The sequence below is a fragment of the Aricia agestis genome, chromosome Z (genome assembly GCF_905147365.1).
Source record: "Aricia agestis chromosome Z, ilAriAges1.1, whole genome shotgun sequence".
Taxonomy (NCBI): Eukaryota; Metazoa; Arthropoda; class Insecta; order Lepidoptera; family Lycaenidae; genus Aricia; species Aricia agestis.
Window position 1 is genome coordinate 40,792,264 of NC_056428.1, and position 22,601 is coordinate 40,814,864.

At 35.0% G+C, this 22,601-nt stretch overlaps 2 protein-coding genes and 1 long non-coding RNA gene across 3 annotated transcripts in view; 1 reads left to right on the forward strand and 2 right to left on the reverse strand.

Moving 5' to 3' along the window:
- Positions 1-1,657: 1,657 nt before the first annotated feature.
- Positions 1,658-22,599, reverse strand: LOC121739466. Its single transcript, XR_006037452.1, has 3 exons — positions 22,144-22,599; positions 3,325-3,330; positions 1,658-1,672 (listed from the first exon to the last, which is right to left on the reverse strand). It is a non-coding gene; the product is annotated as an uncharacterized LOC121739466 (long non-coding RNA).
- On the reverse strand, positions 3,743-9,970 carry LOC121739465 (prostatic acid phosphatase-like). Its single transcript, XM_042131952.1, has 8 exons — positions 9,682-9,970; positions 9,085-9,178; positions 8,214-8,412; positions 7,467-7,622; positions 6,847-7,088; positions 6,174-6,346; positions 4,739-4,851; positions 3,743-3,955 (listed from the first exon to the last, which is right to left on the reverse strand). Exons 1-8 carry the CDS (start codon positions 9,916-9,918, stop codon positions 3,820-3,822), a joined length of 1,350 nt encoding a protein of 449 aa, XP_041987886.1. The 5' UTR covers positions 9,919-9,970; the 3' UTR covers positions 3,743-3,819.
- LOC121739464 overlaps positions 14,830-22,601 on the forward strand; it is a 155,139-nt gene continuing 147,367 nt past the window's right edge. The window contains exon 1 of the mRNA XM_042131951.1: positions 14,830-15,074. The gene's annotated coding sequence lies outside the window, so the exon portion shown is untranslated. The remainder of the gene's footprint in view (positions 15,075-22,601) is intronic.

Below are 22,601 nucleotides of genomic sequence, written 5' to 3' on the forward strand. Positions count from 1 at the left end.
ATACCTGTGCGAAATCGGATCGGGCCGCTATGTTTTACTATTATACAATGTTCACAGTTCTGTAGTGTTCTGAAGTGTATTTAGTATGAGCATTGCACCTTTGTTAATAGAACAAATAACGACAAAAAGCTTTAAGAGATTTTCCAGTAACTTAGAATTTCCAGTAAGACGACAAAAAAGTTACTTTAAATTGCAAAGAAGATTCGGCCATCATACCACAGTAAGGCACAAAAATGTATTTTTGGGTAAAAATATTAATGTCAAACATCGATAAGGATTAATTAATATTAAAAATTTGACAATCAGCAATAAAAATGTCTCATTCGAATTAAATTTTCAGTTTATAAAACGGAATAAATTTTTGTTGGTATTTTGTAGATTTTTCCTTGGGCCATAGAATAATGTGATTTTTTAAGAAACAAAGAAACGTGTGGTACACAGGGGAACGGTCGCGGTAAAGCTATTACATAGCATTTTTTATCAACTGCAATTATAATTTGCATACGTCTAGTCGCACGCACATAAACACGTTAAAACGATGCACGGCAACGCCGCACTGTGCCGATCGGAGGGGGGTGTTAGGTTTATTTCCTTGAACGATTCCTTGATTCGGTCGCCGTGCTTAAAGTCCGCGATAAAAGCTATGCAATAGCTTAAAAATCCGGAATTGTTTGATGTTTTCTTGAAGATCATATAATAAGCTATCATTCTTCCATTTACTGTCTCCTAAAATACCTGACAGGTTTTTAGATATTCCATACAATGCTAATATCCCTAGACTTTGTTGATATGTGTATTTTATCAGTAGCGGTCGATACAAGTTACAACGTTTTGTCACTAACTAGTGGCTGACTTGCCCTTCAGACAAGATCATCATCAGACATAGAACCTTTAATTTTGGAAAACAAGACATTTTACTAGCCTTTACTTACAAAATAAATAAATCTGTTGTCCGTCACTGATATTGATTAAAAACTATGAAATGAGTTTAACAAAACTTGGCTTTTATGAGATTTGAAAATTTTTATGATGGAAAGGTTGTTTGGAGAGACTTGGTTTTTTTTTTACATTGAATTGTTTTGGTAGGATTTTGTTTTAAAATAATATTAATAAATATTTTTGTAATAATATATAAAAACCAAAAGCTCGAAAAACCTGAATCCATTATGAAACCCGGGTTTTTTCGCGAAACCCCGACACTCGGGTTTTTCCGAGTTTCCGAGTATCAGGTATACCCGGTCTCGATGCCCTAAACAGAAGAATTATAGAGATGAATAATATTTAGGCGTAAAAATACAAGTTGTCACTTTTGACTAGAAAGGTCAATGACAGCTGGTGCCACCTCGAATTATTTTAACTATAGGTAATAATACTTTGTGGTATCCCTTTTAATATAGCGTTCCGTGTGAAAGTAGCAGCGCAGTAGAAGTGAGCAGTTGCTTCTGACTTTCTATGTTTCAATGAGAAATTTACCAACATCATATTATGTTTGCCCATAAAATATTTAAAAATAATCTTTCAACGCTGGTACTTACATACTGTGTTACTATAATATACGGGACACATGCACACCCTCAAGTATTATCGCTTTGTTTGATTGCACTCTCTATAATAATATTATAAGGAGAAAATACTTGTATTGTTATATGTTTGTACCATAAAGTTAATATACCTAGCGGAATAGAGAAACAAAGGCCTGAACAAGAGAGATGTCACTATTAGTAACACTACGTGGTAAAAAGAGACGTGATACATGACAGCAGCACTCTTTTTTTGACGTCCAGTCGGCACGTGCCGCACGTTGACAATTTAATCTCATAGAATTCATGTTCAATCATGCTTGTGTAACTTGTAAGTGTATACGTACACATATTTTTCACACAGATGAAAACCAATTTTGGTTACGTTTGACAGCTCGAGATTGTTGCTCTATTCCGCTAGGTATATTTACTTTATGGTTTGTACTTAATATATTATAATAATTATTAATAATCATAAAATAATTATATTATAACATGATTATTGATTATACAAAATTCATTAAATATTTTGTTGAACAATGGTCTCTCTGTTGATCATTATTTTGTATGTCGAGTTTAACACATCATTCTTCAATCACATTATTTATACTTAAAATTATTGAAATCGACGACGGCATGTTATTAAATACAACTAATTATTTCATATATTTTAAAAGATAGACGTCAAGTTACAGTAAAAACCAAACCTATATAGAGTTCGCTGTGAAAGTAGCAGCGCTAAAAGAGTAACTTTTTTTCACCTTTGTATGGAAAAATTCATTACTTGTTGTTTTCCCATACAAATCACAACAAAAATTTTGCTCGTTAAACGCTGCTATTTTCACAGTTAACTTTATATTATAAGGGATCCACACATTAAAATCCTAAAATATTATCGCTTAGTTTTGTGACATCGTATATTAGCGTAAGTTTTATATACACAATTTTATTTTAATTAAATGACTTCAATATTAATTCATATTATTTAAATTAATTAAATTTAAATAAAATGAATTAATATTGTTTTAGTCTACATTGTTAATTTTTAAAAATTATAAATTATATTATTTATTATTACTGATTAATTTGATTGATAGGCGTACGCAAATATTTTAATGTATAAAGAGCAAGGAACCTAATTGGGAAGATGCGATATTTTTATTTTTGTGTTTATTTTGAAGAAATCCATGTAGTATAATAGACCACAAGTATATTTATAAAATTAAAACACTGGAATTTACTACAAAATATGCAGTTTAAAATTTTCAATTCAAAAGTTTGCGCCAAAACGGATCTATAGTCTGTATGACGTCACTGTAAATGAAAATTATTGACAATGGCCCCACCTGATCGTATAGGTCAGTTAACTAGAGCTGGCTCATTCATGGTACTCACACTTATGCAATTTCACTATACAGTATGTTTAAAAATAAATGATTTTGTAGGTAGACTAGAGTCCCGAACGCTAACCGCGCGCCGATCACACGTGACTGACTTGTAACATCACTCTGTATTTATAAACAGTAGCAAAATAAAAGATGACCGCGCGCGAGAGAGACGGGCAGACTTTTCATGATACGTATGCAGTACGACTTCACGCCGCGCGCTTATTCACAGACACTACACAAGCGCAATGTGTAAATGTGTTGATCGTGCCAGCTTTAGTTAACTGACCTGTACTTCTCAAAAAGTTGTCATGTCCCGCGTTCCATTTAGCGTTAAAACGATCAAAACTTTTAAGATGGAGGCATTTTGATCGTTTTTAACGCTAAATACAACGCGGGGATAGCATGTGTGACGTCACTGAACGCTGATTGGTGTTTTGAAATCCGTTCCGTTTCAAGTTACTTTTAATTCGTAATCTATAATTAAAGTTGTTTGGCGTGGGTTTTTTTAAATTTCTATATTAATTTTATTGAAGTTTTGGATACGGTCAGAGGGCATGCGTCGCGGGCATGCCTCACGTTCGCTGTTGACTGCGCTATAACGCATGCCCTTGACGAACAGAAGCGCGCCGTACTAATGCTTTACTCTACTCAGCATTACTCCTTAGTTACAGAGAGGTACTCCTTAGTTCTGTCTACTCTGTAAGTGTCTAAACACACCATGCCGAAGATACGCGGCCGAAGTTCGGCAAGATTACGGTTGCAATGTATTTTAAATTAGCGATGACACACTATGCCGAAATTACGTCGCGTTATAATGTATGCGTAGCGTATTGCTGACATAATCATGCCGAACTTCCGCCGCGTAACTTGGGCATGGTGTGTTAAGACACTTAGACGCAACTCGTGAAACGTCAGTTAGTGCGCTCCAACCTCCGCCTAAAAGAGAAACTTATCTTGTAGTGTACTGCCATACATGGCGTATTTAATAGTTCTTCAACTGAATAGCTCCCACCCAGGTCAGGATCAGGTATAAGTGCAGGTACTCCTCTGAAAAAAATTTACTAAAATTACATAGTATATTAAGACTGGCTTCTCACGGCGCGTAATATCAAGAGCCGCATATCAATCGGATCGGACGCGCCTGCTCGAGCCAGCCCGCGCCACCTTCAGCCACCCCCTTCAGTCTTCACCATAAAGTTAATATACCTAGCGAAATAGAGCAACAATTTCGAGCTGTCAAACGAAACCGAAATTGGTTTTCATCTGTGTGTAAAAATATGTGTACGTATTACACTTACACAAGCATGATTGAACATGATTTCTATGACATTAAATTGTGTCAACGTACGGCACGTGCCGACTGGACGTCAAAAAAAGAGTGCTGCTGTCATGTATCACAATTCACACGTCTCTTTTTACCACGCAGTGTTACGGATAGTGACATCTCTCTTGCTCAGGCCTTTGTTTCTCTATTCCTCTAGGTATATTAACTTTACGGTCTTCACACGGCGCGTGGCTCGAGCTGACGCGGCGCGGCTCGTGATATTACGCGCCGTAAGAAGCCGGCATAATGATTTGTCAATAATCAGACGTACAAGCCTACAAATTAGTAAATTTTTTTTTCTTACTATTACGCCTCTAGTCCACCGACGCTGCGAACTGCCTAACAGCGGCGAATCGATTTACTATCTCATCCGCCACACGACAATGCGTTATATTGCATCTCGCTCTATTCCTGTTTCGCATTGGTTTCGCTGATATTTCGTAGTTCGCAGCGTCGGTGGACTAGAGGCGTTATTGGTGAGCTTTTAGAAGAAATAATAATAATACCTTTCATAGTCTATTCTGATCGTATTTCTCCAGGTCGCCCAGAGAGGTAGGACTCCGGCAATAAAAAGCAGCACAGTAATAAGACTGCAGTATGTAGTCAGCGAGCTTAGATCCTGTGGGCATTATCTCTTGTTAGGCTGCGTTTCCACCAGAGATGTGTTGCGAGGGATGTGTTTTTAAGATCCAATAGTATCGCTGCGCTGAGCGAGGTTACGTCAATGAAGCGATTCTATTGGTTCTCAAAAACATATTCCTCGCAACACATCTCTGCTGTCCTAGCACGGGGATTGTCGATCTACAAGAAATAGATAAAAACAAGAAATAACTATAGTTTCTTGGAAAATAGTTCCTGATTTAAAGTAAATAAGGTCGTAGATTCATCGGCAACAATAATCATTTTTTATGTAAGTTTTTCGAGCAACTTTTACGACTTATTGTTTTGCGAGCTCGGATTTATAAACATTTTATAAAATGTTACACAATTTGTCTAGCACTTTGGCTATGTAGATTCTTTGAGGGTGGAATTATCAATTTTCCCACGCTAAACAATAAGTAATAAAAACAGTTCAAAAAATGCACTTCAAAATAAAATAACATTGACAATGAATCTACGACTTAAACGTAGTACTTATACGTACTTAAACGTAGGATCTTTTATCAAAAAACTATAGTTATATTTTATCTACGAAGATCGGAAACAAATTTCAAACCCCGTGCTAAGCAAGCTGGTGGAAACTCACCCTTAAGGTACAATCAAGTGACATTTTCATGTAATATTTTATATTTTAAATTCTTTTGAACCCTATAAATTATTATTTAATATTAATGAAATAATAATAAAAGCAATCTAAAAAAATTTAATTAAGTATACCAAAGAGTAAAGACATTTTTTTCAATAGAAAACACGTTACATAATACATAATTATTTAGTTTACTTATTGAGGGTTTCATACCCAAAGTGTAAAAATGACGCTGCATTACTGACTTTACTTTCGTCCGTCTGTCTGTCAAGTGTCGGCACTAGACAGTATCTCAGGTATAATTTATATAATACCAATCGATGTCTGCATTTTTCCATTATAAAAAACATACTAAGTGCTTTACCGGGCCACTGACTGCACAGTGCACACCCAATTTCAGTCGGTTCAGCGGTTCAAGCGTGATGAGATAGCAGATAGACACTACATACTATTATTCCATATTCCATACTAATATTATAAATGCGAAAGTGTGTTTGTCTGTTACCTCTTCACATTCAAACCGCTGAATCAATTGTGCTGAAATTTGGCATGGAGATACCTACTTGTGAGTTTCGGGAAAGGGCATAGGATACTTTTCATCCTGGAAAAATGTACGGTTCCAGCATGAACGAATTTTGGCGCAAACAGAGTTGCGAGCGTCATGTTATTTATAATATGAGAATTGATATACATACATAGCCTATAGCGCACTCTCTTTCCCAGTCCACGGTGATGAGGTGGTCGTAGAGCTTCACGAACTCGTGGAAGGGGCACAGATCCCCGCAGTACGGCACATTCAGCACCACCGGATCACTCAGCGGATCCACCGAGTTGCGGTACAACAATCGCACGTACCATTCGGCCGTATCTGCAATAACAATACAATTAAGGGGCAAACGAGCAAATGGGTCACCTCATGAACCCCCGTCGCCCATGGACACCGGCGACGGCAGCTCGTCGTGGTCTATTCTCAAATCGCGGAATTCTGTCATTAGCGGTCATTGACTCTCAGTCAAGAAACTTGTCATATTACCTTATTACATAACTAACAAAATAATAATAGTTATTACATAACCGCGATTTACAATGAAGTGATGGATGTTTCTAGTGATGAGAACAGAGTATGACTTAAGTATATCACTTTATTCACTTCAAACTCATAAAGAGTTCGAGATTATCGTAGGAAGAGTTACTAAGACGTTTTCCGATGAAACTATAATAGTCTATTTCTTCACAGGAATTAAATTTTATTTTTAATTTAACAGAATACAGTGCGAGTATTTTTCACATAGCTCCTGGACTAGAAAGGTCAATGACCGCCGGTGCCACCTTAAATTGTCCCGACTATAGTAAACTATTTCCACTCACCGGTCGTCTCATTGATCCTTTTCGTCAACTCCAAGTGCACGGTAGCGGTGTACTCCGGGCAGACGTCGTCGAAAACGCCGAGGGCGGTGAGCAGGGTTGCCACGGTGAAGTCGTGGCCGCTGTACATGACGAGGCGGCGCCGCCCGCCGGTCATCACGTCGGCCATCGTGCCCACCACTCGCTGCACCAGCGGGCCGGCGATGAGCCGCGCCAGGCGCGGCGTCGCCGCCGACACGGAGAGCCTGAAACCGGCTGCATGAGTATATTGTACGACTAGTGCCGACACTCGCGTGCCCGATCGACGATGTCGCACACTTTGCGCATATGAATCACTGAACGACGTTAGTAAATATAATAGAAATCGTAGCAGTGACAGCGGTTTTATTTACACAGATGAGCCGGTGCCCGTCAGATGAGCCAGTATGCGCCATTTCAGGATATTACACCAAAAATTTGCGTGAAACTAAGTCCTCATTGATTTACAGCTTTTAAAAAAATTACCAAAAAAAAAGAAAAGTACCTATTAAAAGAATAGCAATAAATAAAATCCAACGAGCCCTGACTATGTTAGGGGGATGGAAAATTATTAAAAAAAAGACATTTAGAAAATGGCCAAGTACCCGAGTCCAGCAGCCTGGTGTAGAGGCTCCGGAAAGACTATATCCGTCCAGGCCGGCAGCTCGAAGTTATAAAGTTTCTCGATGTTTAAGCAGCTGTAGATGTGTCTAATGTCTGTGAAGTCTTTTACCTTCTTGCCTACGTGGGTGCTGAGGTAGCTGGAATAAAGATATTTTATTTGTTTTATACTGCATAAATAGATGTGACTGTGTTTAAAAACAATGTCACATCTTCACACGTAACATAACACATGAGTTTCATCAAAAAGTAAATAATAACAAACAAACAAACATTTTCTTTTAAGGGTGAAATTTGGCAGTAATTTCATTAATGTTAATAATAAGGACAGTAGTCAGCACAATTTGTAACAACATAATATACATATACTTAATCAATGATTATGTAAATGTTGTTACAAATTGTTCAAACATTGGGCACAAAACATTAAAAAGCAATAGCTACACAATTTTATGATATTAATACCTCGATTGTGGGAATAGCAGACAAAATAGATATTCAATTGTTATGCAGGACCGGGTGCCGCTTGGGGATTGATAGGTTGAATTATTTAGTAGCTCAATTTTTGCAATACTTCAATGGTATACTACCATTACTTACAGTACTCTTCATCTGCAGGACTCGCTTTAACTAATGAATATAATATAACGAAAGTCCACAGTATTAGCAGTAGCTAAATTCTACATTTTAGTTTTAAAATATCAATTAGGTAGTGCGTGTTTTCAACTCACTCCATAAGTTTTTCGTGCCTCTTAAGCATGTTGAGGTAGGGTGGAGAGGCCAAGTATTTGTCCATTTCCAGATCGTATTGTGGGCACGGCCTTTTCATTGCCAACACTTCGTCGAGGTGTTCTGGCCTGGTGTGCACCGGTATAGGCTGCCATGGCATCTGCATGTCCCACACTTGTTTCCCGGTAGGACGGAATAAACCTGCAACATTTGAAAATGAGATGTGTTTAATTGTATTTACTTATTTTAATAAACTAAATCTAAGCTTACGCATTAGCTGCTAAATAAAATCTATCAATCTAAAAGAAATTCAAGCTAACTGCAACTGTATCATTATAGTTATGTTTGATTATGAAAACAGAAAAACGACATTAGGTATACAACTGTACCATATTTAGTTAAATAATACAAACAAATATTTGATAGACAAATGTTTGTTTTATCAATTTATTTAAAGGGAGGGTATGCTACGAATAAAATGTATATTTTTCATGCTATCACTCTGTTGGGAATAAATCTCTTAGCAGATGTGCCTGTAGAGCCATATCTTGCAAAACTACTTCATTGGCAGACATTGGTTATAAATTATAAAATAACATAGACACAAATTAATATATTTTTTTATTTATTTGTGAAAAAACACTGTAAACACTTAAACATATTCTTGGCAACTGAAATTGATGGAATGATTACATTTAATCTCATTAAAAAATATCATTATAATATTACCTATATCATTGAACATCAACATCATTGAAGTCTTGGAAAGTTGGTTAATAAGAACCATTATATTATTTAGATATATTTGTAGGCAAACCTAGGTTGTGTTGGCATTTGTGGTAGTATTAAGTAATATTAATTCTTGTTAGTTACCTGCTAAGTTTGCTTCTGCAGACATTAAGGTGCGGTCAACATCTGTGGATTGTACCAAAACTTCTTCAGGATCATATATTTTGGAGAGCAAGTCCTGTGGAACAAACAATGAATCTTAGTCCTTATGTTTAACTGATATGTAACGAACATTATATTACTTCTTCTTCTTTTAAAAATGGCCGCCTCGGTGAGTTGCCAATGTCAGAGTGGCTTAAAGGACTTTGCTCTTACTTATATTTAAATGAAAATGTATTTGTGTAAGTATATTTTGTTGAAAGACAAGCAGATTCTGTAATAAATTTTATGAAAAAAAAAAGAAATAAGGAATTTAATACATACTTACCTATTAATATTATGAAATACAATTACGAAAGTGTGTTTGTCTGCCTGTTACTTTTTCACACTCAAACTGCTAAACCAGTTAATTTGCATGGAGATTCTTTGAGTTTTTATTTGGGAAAAATACGTTCCCCTCGCAATAAGCTTATGGAAACGCTAAATTGAACTTAGCACGTTCTCTTACTAATAATGTAGAATGAGGGTAGATAGAGAAAACGTGCATTCTAAAATAAATTTCAGAAAAAGCTGAAATCTTACCGAATATTGCAGGCGCAGGTACTTTCCTAGCATATAATGTTGTTTATTGCCTGTGTTTGTCAAATAGCCCGGTGGTGCCGGCCAAACTGACTTGTTCCGATATCGATCCGACGGAAAACAGTCAACAGGCATGTGATCTCCGTTTCGGAAAATAACAGCCACAAATTTAATTTCAGTGTTCCCGTAACCGCGAGCCAACACAACTAAGATGAGCGCCACGATAAACAGCATCTTCATTTTTGAAAAATATATTTCTTCTTCGATCTCCTCCAAGAATGATTGATGAAGAACGCACAGACCAACGATGAACGAATACTATACTCACAAGGAGGCACAGACTACTTAGAAGTAAGAACTGACGTTGAAGCACGTCAGGCGGTCCGCGCTCGCCAGGGTGACCATATTTAAATTAAAGATCCTGCCAAACTTTGGTCAAAATACTGCCAAATCCTGCCAAGCCTTTAGTAAAAAATGCCCAAATACTGCCATCTTTACTTACTGTTTTAAAGTAAGAAAAGTAAAAATACACATATAAAGTTCTTCCATTTCTTCATCTTTATACATAGATTTGTTCATGCAATTCAAAATTTATTTTGTAGGTTTGAAGGAAAATTTAAGGAAAATTTAAACATGTTTGTTTATAAAATCGGCCAAGTGCGAGTCGGGCTCGCTCACAAAGGGTTCCGTACCGTTACAGAGAGAATTCAGAAAGTACTTAGGCAAAAAATTGTGTTTTTTATGGGATCAAATATTTATTTTATTAAAATTTTATTATTATTAATAATTAAATTACAAATATAATTAAGGATTTTGTGAAAATTTAAACCCCCCTTACTAATAAACGCTGTATAAGCTTTGAATAGTTATACAGTGTTTTGTCTTCTTCAATCCAATTAAAAATGTCACTTGTGTGACAGGAACAAAACCAAAAAAATTGGGTGTTATTTTTTTTAATGACATATTTTATCCTATTTAAAATCGTTGCAGAACGGTCACTCGCGGTGCGGGGGAATGAGAGGGGGTAACGCGGGAGGAGGCGCGCGCGCGGGATCAGATCACGCGTGGGCGATGCATCGTGTCCATTAATTGTAGTGTTTTTTAGGATAACTTTCTTAAGCTATTTCTCAACATTTTAGTACTAAGTGATTATAAAAGAAAAAATACGTGTATTTTTATTTCAAAATTTGACAGGAAGGTTTAATTGCACCCTGTATATCTTCTTCGACCCCTTCACAAAACTGCAACTGCAGAAACTGCGTTAATGGCTTATCATGCGTTTGTCATGTCAGCACTTAGATATGGCATAATAATATGGGGCAACTCTGTAGACATATCTCGACTATTTATTGGACAGTAAAAGTGTATCCGAGCCTTATGTGGAGTTCACCCTATGGAATCATGTCACCCTCTTTTTAAAAAGTTAAATATCCTCACACTGCCTTGTTTATACTTTTAAGAGATAAGCATATTTGTCAAAAAACATATTTCAGAATATTATACAAAAAAGTCCCAGTTTCTAAATAGAAATACTAGGGCTGCGTTCCAGATGACGTTAATTTTGACCAAAACGCTCAAAACGTCCCCTTCTGCCGTTCCCTTTGGCGACCGGGGTCGTTTTGATAGCGGCTATGACGTCACTCATGACGTCATCATTTTCGCTCAAAACGACCCTTGACGAAGATGGGTCAAAGTGGGCGTTCTAGTTTTTTTTTAATTTTAACGTAACTATATCGCGAAAGCCATGTTTGGAAAGTTTTCAGGAGAGAGTAGAGACAAAAAAACTTTATATTATTTCATTACAAATAATATTTTAATTAAATAAATTAAATAACATCTCATCTCTCTTATACCTGTTGACTTACTCGTACTTGACTAAGCATTAAGCGGTATTGTTACCTAACGTTTATATGTATATTGTGACAATAGTCAATATTCAAAATATGTGGTTTTGTTATTAAAATATGATTACTTAAGTAAAAAAATGTAATACTAAAAACGAAACAAATATAATATTATGTACCTACATATTTTATTAAAATAAATGTAACTATAAACAATAAAATTACTTTTATTTACGACTTGAAGAAAAGGATCGTAATATCCAAGTTCGGTTCAATGTACCTATGTATAAAAAAAATATACTTAGTTCTTTTTTTAAACTTTTCTCAAAACGCTCAAAACGATCCATAATCCGTTCCACTTGGGTTTGTATCACTGACGCTCACAAGCTAGTGGAATGGGAAAAACTACGGTCTTGAGCGTGAGCGTTTCTAACGTCATCTGGAACGCGGGGTAGGTATCCAGACCAGTTAGTTCTACCAAACTCAAAAACAACATTACCTAGTAAAGGATGTTATAATATGTCAATCAAAATTTATAATAAATTACCTAATGACATAAAAGAATACCCATTATCTATTTTTAAGAAAAACTATTTAATTGGCTGGCAGAGAAATGTTTTTATTCCCTAAATGAATTCATTAAATAATTATTTGACTGACATAATATTGTTGACATTTTCTTATCTTACTCGACATCAAAATTGTGTATTAGTGTTGACTTATAATTAATAATTGATCCTTTATAATTTAATCCAATGACTTTGTTCTAACTGTAATTGACATGTTCTAAAATTGTATATATATATATACAATTTTAGAACATGTCACAACTTATAATAAACTTACATGTCCTGACTGACTGATTCATCATCGCTGAGCAAAAACTGTAAAAGTTACAGCCACGAAATTTGGTGAGTAGGGTTATTTTATTAATTAGACACCCACTAAGGAAGGAATTTTGAAAATTTTACCCCGAAGCGGGTGAAATAAGGGTTGAAAGTTTTAATGAAAGTCCGTCATTTCTTGAGTTAGAAACATGAAACTTTATTTTTGGGTTACTGATTAAAAATGAATGGATATGTATTTAAGCGTTTTTAGAAATTCTACCCCCAAGGGGGTGAAATTGGGGTTGAAAGTTTGAATGAAACTCCGTTATTTCTTGAGTTTGAAACATGAAATTTTATGTTTGGGTTACTGATTAAAAATGATTGGATACGTGTTTAAGCGTTTCTGAAAATTCTACCCCCAAGGGGGTGAAATAGGAGTTGAAAGTTTAAATGAAAGTCCGTCATTTCTTAAGTTAGAAACATGGAAGTTTATTTTTGGACTGCTGATTAAAAATGAATGGATAGGTATTTAAGCGTTTTTAGAAATTCTACCCCCAAGGGGGTGTAATTGGAGTTGAAAGTTTGAATGAAAGTCCGTCATTTCTTGAGTTAGAAACATGAAACTTTATTTTTGTGCTACTGATTAAAAATTAATGGATACGTATTTAAGTGTTTCTGGTAATTCTACCCCCAAGGGGGTGAAATTGGGGTAGAAAGTTTCAATGACAGTCCGTCATTTCTTGAGTTAGAAACATGAAAGTTTGTTGACGTTTGCGTTTGACGTTTGCTTAAATAGGGTCCGTTTTTACCTGCTGGTAAAGGAGAACTGTCAAAAATGACGTTTTTGTATGATAGAAGCGTTAGTTCCTTTTCTCGCCACGTTCATAAACAGCCTTGTCGAACTCTACGTTCGAGACCACTGGAGTCTGGACACATCACACAACCCGCAACAGTACATAAGCCCTTATTCCACCTTACTAAATTTAGACGTCTAAATGATTCAGTAATTAAATTTAGTCAAGTGAAATAGCATTTAGGAAGTTAGGATCCTAATTAGTGTACTAAATCGAAAAAAGTGTGGCTTCTGACTGACTAAATCATTTGGCACCTATATAGTTAGGAAGCGATTTAGAAAAGCGGAATAAGGCTTAGAGTTATTTACTTAATTGTAATTAATTCAAAATTTTGACATAAGCCCCATACATTATCTGTTAAACTCTTCATTAAATTCAAGGTTAATCGTAATTAAATGTCTCTAAGTACGGCGGTTAGACGCTACATGCGCACCTCACTGTGTGAGCTCAGTAGTCAGTTTTTTTTAGTAGATAAAGGAACGGATTTTAGTAGATAAAGAAACGGATTGTAGTACAAAAAAGTTTCCAGGGAACATATTCGAGTCTGAGATATTTATTTTAAGAAATGTCGCAAAAAGTAAAAACTTCAATGTGATAACTTTCCGTAAATAATCGTAATTTTGTATATTTTACCCAGTTTCGGTTTCGGTTTCGGTTTCGGCCGAAACTGAGAGTAAAGCGGGGAATTCACTACCGAGCTGCCCGCGGGCCGCCCGGTCTGACACAAGTCTGCCGCTTGCCCCTATTGAACACACACAGAACAGGCAAGTCAGTCGAATAGATAGAGGGCTGCAGCTCGGTCGTGGACTCATGGACTCTATCTTCTTTGTAACAAATGATAGATCAGCATCGGCATTGATTTCTTTGGATTTTTCAATAAGTTCGCTGTATTAGCGGCATTAGGTAGATCGGTGTATGGTATCGGATCGGTGATAGGTAAATGGAAATAAACGAATGTCAAAATTGTTTTTGTTCCTTCATTCCTAAATTTAGTGTTTGTATTTTTTAATATAATATTTTAAGTGCACTCCAGTAGTCCAGTCGCTCTCCAAGGCACGAATGACGGCGGGCCGCCCGTCGCGACCATTCATGTACAGACTTGCCCGTGCCCGCGCGGGTAAAATGCGATCTCGCGGGCCAACGGGCATGTCTGTGCCCGTACCTAGGAATTGACGAGCAGACATGCAACAGACCTGCCCGTGACGGGCAGCCCGTAGCGGGCGGCCCGGTAGTCAATTCCCCACTTAAGGCCGAAAGTTCGGTTTCGGTTTCGGCTGAAAAATCAGTTTCGGTCGGACACTATATTATTACCGTATTGTTTTCACTTGGAAGTCAGTAGCCGTGTTCGTTTCATTTTTTCGCAGTTTGGCAGCTGACTGTCAACTTCATAATTATTGAGTGTCATGTTCAATAAAATCCTAACAATTTCTGTCAGAACTGTTAGGATGTTATTGAATATGACACTCAATTATGAAGTTGACAGTCAGCTGCCAAACTGCTGTGGCTTTTTTTTTTTGTAAAATTAATGACGGGTAGTTTACGTATCTTAACATGGCAACTTTATCTAAACGTCAAAGTCGGAAATTATGCCGTTTTCTGGCAATGTAGCTGGCAATTATGAAACTAGCTTTTCAATCGTGGTTAATGCGAATTATGAACTTTTGCATTGTATTTTATTTGATTTTATTCTTTTTGTAGTTACGATAATTTCTAAGTACATAATATTTAAAACTCGTTTGCTACGTAAGTGACTTAATTGTGCGGCAATATGAATTAGCCAGAGTAAGATGTTTCGGTTTGGTGGTTTCCAAGTGTTTACGGTTTGTTCCACATAATATAATTTGGTCACGTCTCCTGCGAAATCCTACGTTGTAAGTACACCTCATTTTATTTTTGTATACTTTATTGCTCACAAGTATACAATACACATAATATACTCTTTATAACCATTTAGCTATAACGAATTGAAATGGAGGCCAGTTTTCGATCAACAACAGGCTTAATTTTAAAATAATGGTTCTAAAAGTATTTGATTAAGTAATAATAAATGTAACTGGATACTGAGTGTACTACACACCATGTTTGTTGTAGGTACTTGTTCTGAGAAACTGTTCCAATATAATATAAACAAAATAATTTAATTATGATCATAAAAACCTGTGAACTTATAGCCTGTAATCATTGAACTGATCCTATTAATGAAGTATATATAATATGTACATGATAATATGTATATAATGTTGCAATAATTTCTGATAAATGAATTAGAATGAAATTGAGATGTATAATACATTTTTAAATCTTCACTCCCATGCTGACAAGTCCGAAAATGGAGACATTTCATAAAGGAAGAACCTATTGTGATTTGTGGTGGTATTTTGCCGGTGGGTGTGAAATTCAAAACAGCTTAACTTCACACAGGCCACTGAAAAAGTCCCTGTTTATTATTTGCATTAATATACGTATATATGTACTGCTGGTGTACTTTTTGATATAATACAAATAAATAAATTACGAAGCAATAATCAAAGTAAGAAATATCCAATCACTACTGCTTTATCATAATATTGCTGATTGATTACGCAAAGGGCTGATTTTTCAATCGTCAGATAACTTTTACCTAAAAAATAAATATGACACTTTCACATTTTTTCCATATAAAATCTGTCAAAACGGCAAATTTATTCCAGTGTTAAAAGAGAGAACGACAGAGAAAATAATTACAAACAACACATACTCTTTGACAAAATGTCGTAAATGTTATACTTATTAAAATATTTCAGGTTGTATCTTGAATGTATCTAAAATGTTATTTATTATACATATTTAAACTGGAATAACTCAGTAAGTATATTATTTACAACATTTTGTCGAAGAGTATTTGTTGTTTGTAAACATCTTCCCTTTCGATTGGCGTATGTTTCATAGGTGTACACCAAAATATGACAGGTATGCCAATAAGGTTGGTTGTTCTTTATCTGATGATTGAAAAATCAGCCCTAAGTAAAATAACTGATAATACCTTATAAATTATATACTTTATCATTTGCAAATAAGGGATGTAGGTTGTAGGTAGAACTTTACAACATTTTTCAAAATTATATGAAAGCCATTTGAGATAATATTTCAATTTTTCATGAGCTAAATGAAATTAAAATCCCACAATCCGATGATGTTCGATACCTGGGCGTATATCTGGACCGGAGACTGATGTGGAAAAAGCACATCCAAACAAGAAGAAAGGAACTCAACCTCCAACTGCTAAAACTTCAATGGTTAATGGGCAAAAAGTCACAACTCCGTCTTGACAATAAACTTCTACTCTATGATAGTATCTTAAAACCTATCTGAACCAACGGCATCCAGCTGTGGGGTACAGCATCCACAGCCGTAGCTAGGGGGGGGGCATTGTGGGGCAATGCCCTACCTTAAAATCATAATGCCCTACCTTAAAAATACCAAAACCCAAGAAAATCAATCAATTACGAATATTTTTTTTACTTCCGCCCTGTAACCAATGCTGCCCTACCTCAAATCTGACTCTAGCTACAGCCCTGACAGCATCACCATCGAACATTTCCATCCTGCAGAGGTTCCAGTCAAAAACCCTGCGTATAATATGCGATAACTGGTGCCCCCCTGGTACACTCAAACACTCACCTCCACAAGGACCTGAAAGTAGAAACTATTAAAGAGGAAATAAAAAACGCCCTACAAAAATACTCCAAAAGAATGCAAAATCATCCCCACCTCCTGGCTAAAAACCTAATGAGCAAAGAGCCTAATGCTACATTCAAAAGGCTTAAAAGAAGAGCCCCTCAAGACATGTTAATATAAACAGAGCTAGCACCGAAATGGACATATCACTGGATATGGTCCATACACGCCACGGAATGAAACACATAAAATCCAGCTCAATGTCATAAAGACAGATCGCAGGACATAAAGGAGATTAAAAAACAAAAAATCATGACTGGCACACATTTCGACCGAAACGGCTGCTATTCTGCATTCAATGTTGGTTCTGAGCTCTTCCAACATCGTCGGCTTATCCAACAACTTAAAGTAGCCCCAAAGAAAAAATCTAGAGGCGTTAATCACACTAACGAGAAGGCCAATCGACTAGTCCATTTCTTGAAATAACACTCTCAATTCTCATCATACTTGCTCTTCAATAAATCGATTGTAACATGTGCTGTTTGGTTTGTGGCGCCGTTCTGTTGAAAGCCCATATCTTCTAATTCGGGCCAAAAATAATCAATAATCATGGCCAATCTGCCTCTCTACTAGGGCGAGAGTTACAATCGAAAATTGGAGTTAACACTCTTAAAGTAGCGGCCACTGACTCCAAATTTCTGTAGTCAATTTTTAAGATTTGCAGATTTTGTTCGTTTGTGTACTTCACCATTAGTTCTGTCTACTCTGGCAGTATTGTGCTCTGGCTGTATCGTGCGGGCATCCCGCGTTTAATGTTCACTTAATTAATTTAATGAGTACAATGATACCTTCCGCATTTTTAAATTGTATTTGTTATCAGCCCGTGATTTTAATAGATGTGTTATTGTCTTGCCGTTATACGTGATGGCTGAAATGTGGTTCTTTTATCGTAAAAATATTGACAGTTGAACATAAAAACTCCTTTTTTTATAAATCGGTTAAAGTTACTTATTCTCTAGATTTATTTTCTAAAAGAGTGTTGTTAAGTATATATTATGCTGTCTATAATAATTTTGGTTAGTCGATAAGCTAGTGGTAAATATAAGTGGTATGTATTAATCATTGATTATGTACAATTACATTAATCAATATTATTATATGTGCAATTATATAAAACATAAAAATATACTGTATACATTCAGTATGTTTTTATGTTTGTGTTTGCACATCTCCGGAACCACAAGTCCGATTTAACTGATTCTTTTGTTGTTGTACTAAGTATTTTAACTTAGGGAATACATACTGCAAGTTTCATCAAAATAGGTTCAGTAGTTTTTGAACTAGGCACTTTTAGTTCTTAATTACGTACAAATTTTTTTAAATATTATTTATAATTAAAGGGCTTTTGCCATACATGGCATGCCAGCCCCACGTACAATTTTGATCTCGGTTTTATTAACCAACTTCAAAAAAGGAGGTTATCAGTTTGACCCGTATGTATGTAATATTTAGTTAATATATGTACATGTTACTGTAAAAGCTCGAACTGCAGTAAATCCTAATGCTAAGTACTCACATACGGTTTTCCTCGATAGCTGTTTTACTCCAAATCGAAGGAAATGACATATTTGACATATTTAATTCCATCGAGCCGGCTCGAAGCGAGCTTTTGCGCTTTTTCGCTGTCAGTTTTTGCGGTCCACACGGTGGTTATTGCTCGATTTGGAGTAAAACTATCGAGCAAAACCGTATGTCAGTACTTAGCATTAGATTTTCTAGCAAAACCTAAGATTTACCAATTCCTAATGGTAAATGTCCGAAAAGGTTTGCGATACGAACTTTTACCACCATATAGTTGGTAAATCTTAAGATTTACGTTAATGGCACGGTATATGTGGAGAAAAAAGGCCAAGTACGAGGCGGACTCGCACACGAAGGGTTCCGTACTGTTATAGAACAAAAGCAGGCCAGAAATTGTGTTTTTTGTATTGAATCTTTATTTTATTTTGATGTTATTAAAAATTATAAAAGTGGTATTGCCCAGCACTCAGCAGTGGGACACTGCAGGCTACTTAGTGCTTATAATTTATTATAAATTATATTATATTATCATTTTATTATTATTATATAAATTATATAATAATAATAAAATGGTATTAACCGTGGAAGAGCCATGCTTCGGCACGAATGGGCCGGCGAATGAGATGTTGTATGTTGTATGAAAATAGTTTAAATAGTTTAGTATTACTTATTACTATCGTATAATATAATAATTAATGACTATATGTACCAACCTGTTTTGTCTAATAGTTCATTAAGGTAAATAATTAAGAATTACTCATTGTTTTATTCCTAAAACCAACATTTACCAGTTGACAGTAGTAAAACCTAGCATATACCGAATTGTAATGGTAAATGTTCGAAAATATCATCGTATTTTTATAAATACTTACATTTACCAAATCGTGTCGGTAAATTCTAAGATTTACACTCAAATCTTAAGATTTACCGAAGTTAGATTTTTTACAGTAACATAATATATACCAAATCCCAGCAAATCAGTTCAGCGGTTTGGAAACGCGTAAAGAGGTAACAGACAAACACACTTTCGCTGGTCAACGTTCGCGTACGCCCGATTCGGGCATTCTCCAGATTTACTGTGTAATAATTAAATTGTGTCTAGATGTGGTATTGTCATATTATGTAAGAGAGAGCGGATCTTGGGTATAATCCCGCCGCGGTGTACGTTATCATTGCTGTTATCACTAAGCTAATGTCAACAGTTGCGGCCAATTAAAGAATCGGCCAAGTGCGAGTCGGACTTGCGCACGAAGGGTTCCGCACCGGTATAGAGCGAAAATAAGGAAAAAATGTGTTTTTTGTATGGGAGCCCCCCTCAATTATTTATTTTATTTTAATTTTATTATTTAATATTAAAGTACACATACAATTGAGAATTACAATTGAAAATTTCAAGTGTTTTAAATATGGGCGATTCCGCTAGAGACGAACACGAATTTTGAAAGTCTAGCATTTGTTACATTTTCTTATTCAATTATAAATAAAAAGATGTATATTTACTAGCAAAAGAACTTTTATGAGTAAAAATTGTAATTTGAATGATTTAGAGCATTTTGAAGTGATATCAACTAACAGTGCGAGAAAAACTGCTTATGCCACACATGATCATTTTTACTCTAAATCACTATCTCGAAGTTGAATTTCATTACATAATATTGACTGTATAATATAAGTTTATATTTCGGTGCAAAAAAAAAAACAACAATTTTGAAATAGTTTTCAAACATTATTAAAGGAAAATTGCCATGGTTGCACCCGCGATAAAAAAGGTACAAAAGTTTAGTTTTCTCGCTAAAATATGTTGTTAATAATTTAAAACTTTGTGAAAGTAAGGAGAAATGTGAGGGAAATTAGAATTAATCATTGGAACAAACTATTTTATTATTATATAAAAAAACAGAACCTTTAAAGTGGTTGCGCCCGCGATCGAAGCAGTACAATTGGAAATGCAACAAAAAATTTTTTGACTATTCTAGTGATTTTCGTCTTATTTCATATTATTAAAATAAACAATAACGTTAGATTATATTTGTTATTATTACTTTACATGTAATTACAAGATTTATAAAAAATTGAATGGAGTCACATCGTGTTTTATATTTTTCGAAATATTTCATGTATTACTTAACAGATGTTTCAAAATGATGATTTATATTCTTTTATTTTTAAATATTTTAGAAGAAATGCTACAAATGACAGGAAAAATCATAAATATTTAATATTTTTCTTTGAAAAAAATATTTTTACTTATAATTATCCCATATTCTTTTACATTATAAATATTAATTTTGAATTAAAGGTGTGCTATAGTTCGGTTTTATAACAAAACATCGAAAAAGGTTTGCTTAAGTTACATTATTTAATTGTTTTTAGTGATTTAGATGATTTCTTTTCTCAGATCGATAAATGACTGATAATTAAAAAATAATAAAATTTTAAATAGTATTATTACAATTTACTAATAATATTATGTATTGCATATCAAAAATGTAGAAATTAGTCGCAGACTTATGAATAAATTCAATTTCTATAGACTCGTTGCGCCCGCGATATTCCGATGTTGCACCCGCGATCGTGAAAATTGTTAATAATTCCTAGTACTAATTACTTAAATTAATTGTATCTAGTTAAATCATTTCTTTGTCTTATACACTTTTGGAATATGGGTTAATAAATTACTTAAAGTTCCACAATTAACAGTATTCTCAAATGAACTCGTCCGAGTTCTTAATAGAGGACCAATTTGGTTGCACCCGCGATAGTACTTCAAACATGTTTTGTGGCTTTTCTTAGATTTAATTTTAGTTTTCATTTACAATTTATGATTGAACTAGTTAAAATGTAACCCTTCAAAAGATAATTTATTTATAAATGTGTTTTATTTTGTCAGTAGGACGCTTTAAGTGCGTCAAAATGTTGCACCCGCGATAATGGAATCGCCCATATATTGCTATTATGGATTACGAGCCAAAAAGACAAAAAAAAATAACGTTTGTTGTATGGGAGCCCCCTTAAATATTAATTTTATTTTGTTTTCAGTATTTGTTGTTATAGCGGGAACAGATATAGATAATCTGTGAAAATTTCAGAAGTCTAGCTATAGCGGTTCTTGAGATACAGCCTGGAGACAGACAAATGGACAGACAACGAAGTCTTAGTACTAATAGCACAGAATATGTATTATGGTAATTATAGGGTCCCGTTTTTACCCTTAAAAAAAACATATTTAAGGGGGGCTCCAAATTCCAATACAACGAACTATATTTTTTGGCCTTTTTAGGGTTCCGTGTGTATCTCTGCCTGTCTGTCTGTCCGTCTGATCGTCTGTCCGTCTGTCTGTCCGTGGTTTTGCTCAGAGACTATAGGTCCTACAAAGCTGTAATTTGCCATGAATGCACATATTTTAAATACCCACAAAATGGTACTTTTTTTTTCATGGATTTTACATGGATGTTTTTTTCGCGTCCACCCTATCGTGTGGGGTGTCGTTTGATAGGTTTTAAAAAAATATTGAGTATTCACAGATCATTTTCCGATTTAGGGTCCATTTGTGAAATATGTAGTTTTAAAGTGGAAAAAAATCATTAGAGTCCAGTGTCCCCCCTTCTACCAGCTAAGTGGTTGTTTCTGGAGATGTGAAAAAATTCAGAGGAGTAGGAAATTTGCTGAATTTAAAAGGAAAACTATCACGACTAAGAAGACTTCAAAATAGGCCAGTCATTAAAGCCAAAACGCGAAAGAAATTAGTAACTTGATAAAATTTTAGGGGGTTGTTAAAGAAGGTAAAATAACTTACCGTGTGATTTTGCAGCGTTCTGGGGTGTACGGAAAGGGTTGAAAAGGGGTGAAAAAGGTTTTTTGTTAATAACATTGCGTAAAAAATTAGTAACACGCTGCAAATTTGGGATTAGGTTGTTCTTACCGTTTTGTAACGTGTATTAAATTTGCAGCGTTTTGCAATACACGGAACATTGTTTATTATTAAAAAACAATAAAATTTGTTAATAACAGGGGTAAAAAAATTAGTAACACGCTGCAAACTTGGAATTAGGTTGTTCTTACCGTTTTCTAACGTGTATTAAATTTGCAGCGTTTTGCAACATACGGAACATTGTTTATTATTAAAAAACAATGAAATTTGTTATTAACAAGGGTAAAAA

Coding starts and splice junctions, on each gene's coding strand:
- LOC121739465 (XM_042131952.1), bottom strand. CDS start 9,918: ATGAAGATGCTGTTTATCGTGGCGCTCATCTTAGTTGTGTTGGCTCGC. Junction 7,623..8,213: donor AGGCACGAAAAACTTATGGA/GTGAGTTGAAAA, acceptor TCTTTATTCCAG/CTACCTCAGCACCCACGTAG. Junction 7,089..7,466: donor CACCAGGCTGCTGGACTCGG/GTACTTGGCCAT, acceptor AGCCGGTTTCAG/GCTCTCCGTGTCGGCGGCGA.